This window comes from Notothenia coriiceps, unplaced genomic scaffold, assembly GCF_000735185.1.
Source record: "Notothenia coriiceps isolate Sejong01 unplaced genomic scaffold, NC01 NC01_scaffold00013592, whole genome shotgun sequence".
NCBI lineage: Eukaryota > Metazoa > Chordata > Actinopteri > Perciformes > Nototheniidae > Notothenia > Notothenia coriiceps.
In genome coordinates, this window is record NW_011346293.1 from 126,270 (window position 1) to 134,349 (window position 8,080).

Consider the following 8,080-nt stretch of genomic DNA (forward strand, 5'->3'; position numbering starts at 1 on the left):
TTTGGTCATCAGTCATTGGCCTGTCATCAGATTGTATTTGTTGTTGCTGCTGCAGCGGAAGGTTAGTACAATTATTTTTGATGAAATACTCCAAATCTCCACCCTCCATAATTGCACTTGCTTCAGTTGCTTGCTACTTTCTAACGGCGGTGAGAGTGGTGCAGCCGCCTCTGGCTTCCCTTGGCATGGCCCTGACTAATCACAGGATGGCAGGGGCATGACATGAGTCTTGTCTGATTGGTCAATCCCTCCATTTTTTTTCACCAAGGGAAGCCTCGGCTAGCCTCCTCTCGCAACAGAGAGTGCAATCTACTGTTTCACCATAACATCTAGAGGGGCGCTGTTTCACTCTTTGTAAAATACTCAATGAGAATGGGTGAGAGACACACAACAAAGAATTTCCGAAACTAAACGAAGTGTTTTATTATTTATTAAAATGATAAATACAATTAGAAAAAACAGGGGAAGCCTGGCTTCCCTTGGCCTCCAGGAGAAAACGCCACTGACTTCATCTAAGTGTCAGACTTATTATTGGTTCAACCNAGTCATGGATGATCCTACGGTCCTGTGTCATGGATCGCGAGTCCTGGATCTTGAGTCGTGGCTGTGGTCCTGGATCATAAGTCCTGGATGGATATCCTCGTGGATTCATCTTCCTATTATACACACATGCATTTCCAAACATTTGGACTACCTATGTTGCAAATGTATTATCTTTTCAATTTACACACGGCATCTATTGCACGTCTGTCCGTCCTGGGAGAGGGATCCCTCCTCTGTTGCTCTCCCTGAGGTTTCTCCCATTTTCCCTTTAAACTGTGGGTTTTCTCTGGAAGTTTTTCCTTGTACGATGTGAGGGTCTAAGGACAGAGGGTGTCGTATTGTCATACTGATATTCTGTACAAACTGTGAAGTCCACTGAGACAAATGTAAAATTTGTGATATTGGGCTATATAAATAAACATTGATTGATTGATTGATGACGTGAGTCTTGTCTGATTGGTCAATCCCTCAATTTTTTTTCACCAAGGGAAGCCAATTTCGGCTGGCCTCCTCTCGCAACAGAGAGTGCAATCTACTGTTTCACCATAACAACTAGAAGGGCGCTGTTTCACTCTTTGTAAAATACTCAATGAGAATGGGGCAGAGACGGGCCGTCCGCAACACACAACAAAGAATTTCCGAAACTAAACGAAGTGTTTTTATTTATTTATTAAAATGATAACTACAATTCGAAAAAACAGGGGAAGCCTGGCTTCCCTTGGCCTCCAGGAGAAAACGCCACTGACTTCATCTAAGTGTCAGACTTATTATTGGTTCAACCAAAGATCATCCAGGTAATTTAGTAAACCTGCATTATGACAGGGGACAGCCCGAGGAGAGCTGTGATTGATTTGTCTTAATAAAAGGAGCACGAATTGAGAGCAACCAGATATATTTTGTTTTTCAACTGACACATTTCAAAGAGACGAGAAAAGACCCTTCCCTTCAGCCAGCCTCTTAAAGCAAAGCACACGTCTGCACTGTGAAAGAGGATGACACACTGTAATGGCAAACATAACAAAGAAGGCAGAATCCATTTACAGCTTTAGTTGTTTTCTTTGGCTTGCTGCCTTATTGTGCAGTGCTCCGTCCTTGCCTGCGTGTTAAAGTGTGGGATCTGAGTCAAGAATGTGCAGGATGTGAACATAAAGACATATTTGAGTTAAAAGTTTGAGGATTTATGTAATCTGCTTATTGATAAATCAGGCTGTCAACATAATTAGTTTCTGTACATCACCATCTGCACGCTGCCAAACCAAGAGGTGAGGAATGCTGTTTTATAGTGGTATGTGATCTATTGCTTTCTGTGTCCGTGTGACACTTCGATGTGTGTCTTAATACACAACTCTTTATGTTCATGACCCGTTAATATATTGAATCAGTGCACATGTTCGTGACTCAAAGGGAGTCGTCCTTCTCTCCACACAGAAACCTGATTAGATTCTGAACACAGTTGTGAGGTTTGGCCACCGGGTCACATGTGTTCCTCTGCATGTCAGGGCTTCAGAGATGATGAATGGGGTTTAGTGTGTGACTCACAGGCTTGGTACTGATCTGAATATTGGCCCTGCTCCCTATACAATGTCTTCACTCTGCTTTTAATGATGATTATTCTAGGAAAGAGATCAAAGCACTGCATGCCTACTATTGAGAAGATCTCAAGAAAGCCTTGAGGCAGCCACAAAGTTCATCTTGGATGATCGTTGATGGTCAAGATGTCAGTTTTGAATTGAAAGAGATTTGGAATAAATGAGTTTTGGTGAAAATATTGAACTGAACATCAACACATTTCTGGGTGTAAGGTCAGGCTGCCATCAGATAGATAGTCTCATGAACATGTATATGAATGCGCTTCTCAGTATTCTGTTGTATGTTTTAGAAATGTGAAAATAAACTATAATACGTATTTCAAATGGATAAGAAATGCAGATTGTTTGTTTCCTTTATCTAACAGGGGCTTCCAGGAGCGCCAGGAAAGGATGGCCTAAAGGTGAGGTCAGATTCTACTTAGTCACCTTACCTTTTCCCATCTGTACAACACAACCTTACTATAGGCAACTTTCAAGAAAAGAGCCTCTTTTTCAGTTGCGTATTATCAAACCGTGGTCCAGCACGTCGTCCCTCAGGCACAAAACTCATTCACCTTGGCAACAGAATGTGACTCTTGGCTTACAGAACAAGGCCTCTCTTAAAGGGAAGTACCAACTAGATACATTTGAATCATCTGCCAACACAATGTCTGTCAAAATATATTTCTCAATAGCCAATGTCTTCACATTTCTACAGGGGGAAAACCAGAAAGCAGTTGCCAGGATCCTCACAAATCCTCAGTTTATCCGTGCAGATGTTAGGATCACTGCAAGTTACTGCAAGTCCAGAGGGGGAGATTGGTGTGCCCAAACGCAATAGGCACACTTGTTGGGAAGGAGCATGATTTGGTTGCTTCTCAATGTGAGTCGACATGCATCGGTTCAAATAATTGTACCTGGTACAACGCTTTTTTAGTTAATCAGATTTAAGATAACAGATTATATCAGAAGAGCACTGTTTGTTTAGACTGTTTTCGTCTCCCATTCTCCGGTTCAGAATCAACCCAATTCACAAGAAGCTTGCTGCTCACCACCAGTGTGGAGATTGTTCATTCCTCTGGGATGTGGTGGTTGTCTGGATAATCACATGGATTATAGGAACAGGGCGTTTGGATTAGCTGATGATAGGTAGCAACAATATTTCAAAAGGATAACTGGAACGTTTTCTCTGCTTTGCCTCGGTGGGAAGCCTCGGGCAAAGTGTTAAAAAGGAGGCCCCAGCAGATGGTTAAGCCTCAGATTAAGGAGGCACAATGTAGAATCCAGCGTGGTTACAGTGAGATTTGTGTTTACATTTTTCACATGTTTTTGGATTAATCCAGATTACACACTCATTTCTCATTTAGCTATTTTCCTAGAAAAGAGCAGCTGAGGTCAGAAAGATACGATGACATATTTGCTGTTCTCAAGACATCTGCAGTGTGCTTTGGAGCTGAGTTTGACTCTCCTCATTTAGAAATGGAGTACTAATGAAGACGTTCAAGTTATATTTATCAACTAAAAACATCCTAAGAGATTGTGGCAACAAAAGTAGAAAGGTGAGCTTCTTTTTGAAAAGAAAGTCTACTTCCTTTGAATGGCTTTTAATGGGAAGTTGCGGCTCTGCTCAGTTTTAGTTGATTCTGACGAGTGACCTCCTGCTGGAGGAAAGTAGTATGCAGCTAATAAATGGTAGAGGTGAAGACATGATCATACCGTTGATCAACAAAATAATAAGAATGTAAATCATATAATACCTATTTTTTGGGAATGTAATTTGAAAACTGTGGCTGATTCAATACAGCATTACAGGATTATAATAATGTGGTCAATAATAAATCTAGAATGCCCGGTAATCCCTGTCACACTGATTTAGAGAAGTGAAAGGTGAAAAAGCTGATGAGAGTCTGGACTTGTGTTGGCTCTGGCATCGTGTTATACCCTCAACGCTGTTTGCTTAGCTTGTGGATCACGTATGGAACAACTTAGGTGCATCCGGTTTATTGACATAGTACCTTGGTATTCTTTCAGTGCAGCGTGGATGTTTGTGTGGAGAGATTGGAGGTTGATGGTAATCTGTCTCTGAGACACAAATCCAAACCATCTGCCAAAACACTCACAGCCCCAGTGTGACCCTGAGCCCTCTAACAACCAGCGGTCAGGTCAATGTGTGTGAGAGTGTGTGTGTGCTACCGTAGGTCAACAGGCTGCCATGATACTTCACATTTTCATGTACAGCATGTTTAGTGTTAAATGAAATCACTTCATCATGTTCATGTTGAAATTTCACACATTTTAGAATGATTTCCACGCTTTGGGAAATACACTTATTAGCTTTCTCTGCAAGGGAGTCAACACCATGGTAACCTCTGTATGAAACTAGAGCATATATTAAATCATAATATTTTTTATGATAATGCTAAGCTAAAATATATTAGAGCTTAGCAAACCATTAACGCTGGATTCAATGGGAAACAAGCAAGGCTCTTTCCAAACAAAATACACCTACGAGCCCCTCTAAAGCTCACTAATTAACATGTTGTATCACATTTGTGTAATCCGAACACAAAACTATATGCATTGAGTTAAACTGTTAACAAGCCACAACATGTTAATTAGTGAGCTTTGTAGGTGATGATTTGTTGTGTTTTTAAACGTCAGAGCTGGGATTTCTCTGCCTTCCCCTGGACTCATAACCTGACGCACCACAGAACCATCCGAGAGGCTGATTGGAAACTTTCTAGAAAAAAAGTCTGGAACTTTTGAAAAATACATCCAAATCCAAATAGCTGTTTGGATTAAACATCTGTCAATCAAACTCTTACCAAAGCAGGTCAGGACAGAGTGAGAAAAAGTGTATGCCCCTTAACACACAGTGTTGCTGATATGCAAAGTTTAAAAGATCAAATTAATTGTTGTACTTGTTGCTCAGACTATTCATTTTAATTGTTTTAAAATGCCACATTCTAAACATAACAGCACTGTATCCCCCCCCAGTGTCCCCATGTTCAAAGATAAACGGCTCTGATTGGCCTGTCCGAATACAGGACCCCTAAGGGCCGAAGGTTTGTTAGCGGCACTTCTCGCTGACTCTCTTAATACCTTTCCCCTAGTTCTTTTGAAAATGTTCCCTGACGAGCATTATATGAATTATTTATGTTTCCCCCCCTCACTGTATTTCGTGTAAGCTAAATAATTGTTTTGTTTCCCCAGGGGGATAGAGGAGCTTCTGGGCCTGTCGGACCACCAGTAAGAATCTTCCTATCTATATGGATCCTTCACCATTGAAACTTGTTACCATTATCCAGAACAATACAGTTTAACAAAAGCATGACTGAAAAACAGACCACTGTGGACTCTGGACATTAAGCACCACAGCTAATGATACTGTCAAACTCAAAGTAAATAGTATCCAGTGAAGTGTAAGCATTATCCCCTTAGATAAACACTGATGGTGCTAACGTTAACAAATCATGAGGAACAGCTCAGTGGCCACTTGCAGACAGTCCATTGGTCAGCTGGAGTTTTGTTGGGAACATCTCCGTGGTTTCTCAGTAAATACAGACGCAGAATAAATATTTCCATTCAATATGAGAGTAACTTTAATTATATTTACACAAATACTTAGTGTAAATATAAGAGAAATATTTGTAAAATTATACGTTTTTTTTGTCCTCAATCCCCAGGGTCCTCCGGGCTCTTTTGATTTCCTGCTGCTGCTGATGGCAGACATCCGTAACGATATCGCTGACCTGCAGAACAAAGTGTACGGGGGCCCGTTGCCCTTTCCGGGGGAGGACTTTCCTGCAGTCCCCGACAGCTGGAGGGACACCCAGGACAATTTGGAGACCGGCTCAGGTGAGGACTACAAGGAACCTGCACCTCGAACAGGCGGAGGATCAAAGAGAGACAGGAAGTGGAAACCAGCGCGAGAGAGAACAGACTTTAACTGGAATATTTAAAAGGGTTTGGGTTTATATATGATACTTTCAGGTGTAAATAGTTAAGTGTTTATGCTTTTTTATTTAAACAGAGTGTACTGTATGCCTTTTTATCACAGATGTTTATTTTTATATGATATACAAGAGTTTGTATGACTATTTTTTAACAAAATTAGTTGAATGTGCAAATGCATGAAAAACATGTTTCCTTCACGGCACATTAAACAAGTCTCCTTTAATCAGATTGTACGTCTTTACTTTATATAATTACATTTTTCTCTTTCCCACAATTTGTATAAGAAATAGAGCCACCAAATGTCTAAATAATAACACATATAATGAAAGATTCCTTTGCCACATGGTCACCAAAGTAAATCTTTTCCCAAGATACACGTTTCCTTTTTTTCAGTATATACATACAAAGATGTTGGATCGATGTTTGGTTCTCAGTTGTTGGATAGTTCTCCACCAGAGGGAGACATACTCAAAGCCACTTACAAATGTCTGGGTTTCCAGTTTCTTTGCTCAGCATTTCTGAGAAATGAGTGGCTGACCAATCACACAACACATCACAATATAATGAACGAGCCTGATATAAAAAGGCCACTCAAGTTCAAACTGTCAGCTAATGACTCTGAGAATGTGAGTACATCATATGGTCAGTGAGTAAATGAACTTATCTGAGAAAACCTTTATATAATCACTGGGAGGAAGGTATGAAATCATGTTTATCTCAACATTCAGCTTATCCTGCAGCTACATGACATGCTTTACTTCTTTATAGTTGTAATTATAAAGCTGTGTTATGGCTTTATGTGTTCCCTGTGCTGTTCTCTCCCTGCTCCAGTAGCTCTGGTTTCAGGTGTGCTGCATTGCTCAGCAAGGTGCACCTGAGCTGGGAAGGCGTCTGCCGTATGTTTGTCTTTATATTAATAAATCCTATGGATTTAATAGTTTTAAAGGCATCTTCTGTGTTTGATTTGAGTCACTGTAGTATAGGGTTTAAAAAGCTAAAGCTTAAAATGCACTCCTGTGCGCACAAAAGTATGGCACTTTTTTACCAATCAAGGGTATGAGTTATGACTTTTACTTCACTTTTGATACTGTTAATACTTCTATACCACTCTTCACAGTGCCCCAACTGTCATTCAGTACCACTCTAAATCCACTAGGTGGCAGTCATTTCTCAGTCAGTATGAGCACTGTGTGATTCATTCCCTCTGATTGATGCACAGCACAAGTGTTCAGTGAACTCATTAAACTGTGCAGTGTAGTTCACAGAGGAGCACGTGACGATAATCAAAACACAATTATGAATAACGCTTTGTGGAGATGTTCACCCAGCGTGGATAATCTGTGTTTTCTTGTTTATTTTCAGACTCATTGACTGAAATTAGATGTTCTTACTCAACAATGTTTGATGTTTTTCCGCTAAAAGATTGTTTGACAACAAGGCAGGCTGCCACCAGCGATGAGACTAACCCAAAGAGCCCACATGAATACACGTGGCCTGTCTCTCTCTGAGTAATTGTTGTAAAAAAAAAAATGGTGAACCTGTTCCATTTCGTTCCTGGAAGAAAGCATTACATTTGAACATGAGATTCAAGCAACTTATTTGCATATTTTTTTCAAATAAATACTGTATCTTCATATAAATCAATATGATCACATATCCACGAATCATTTCATTCATAACACAAACAAAAACCATTTGTTTATTTATTCTAAGCGCCACCTTCATTTAAAACGATGTCATTGTTAACAGGACGCGTATTGGTTTCACAATGAGCCCATTTCCAGAGAACAGTACATGTCATGATTAAAGAGGGGCCGAAATTAAAGTCCTGTACACATCCTTTTAACAAGCTTCAGTCGTCTCGCCCGAGCAAAGACAGACAAAAAAAACTTGGCATTATTTTTATCCAAAATCCCTTGTGGAAGTAATTAATCACCATCATACAAGGGAGAGCCTTAAACATTTTCCAATATTTGCTGAAGTGCCCCCTTGTTCCTAATTATATCTCCCTG

At 40.2% G+C, this 8,080-nt stretch overlaps 1 protein-coding gene across 8 annotated transcripts in view; it reads left to right on the forward strand.

Annotated features, from left to right (window-relative positions):
• The window catches only part of ccbe1 (collagen and calcium binding EGF domains 1), a 44,159-nt gene extending 37,719 nt beyond the window's left edge, over nt 1–6,440 (forward strand). For 3 of the 8 annotated variants that reach the window (XR_798619.1, XR_798620.1, XR_798618.1), the window contains 4 exons: nt 2,498–2,533; nt 2,629–2,994; nt 5,325–5,360; nt 5,798–5,836. Coding sequence is in view for 5 of the 8 variants with exons in the window: in XM_010774145.1 (XP_010772447.1) it covers nt 2,498–2,533; nt 5,325–5,360; nt 5,798–6,073 (348 nt within the window). In the remaining 3 variants the exon portion in view is untranslated. Of the gene's footprint in view, nt 1–2,497; nt 2,534–2,609; nt 2,995–5,324; nt 5,361–5,797 lie in introns of those variants that run through there. The other 5 variants (XM_010774145.1, XM_010774144.1, XM_010774146.1 and 2 more) reach the window with 4 other exon arrangements.
• Nucleotides 6,441–8,080: the final 1,640 nt, after the last annotated feature.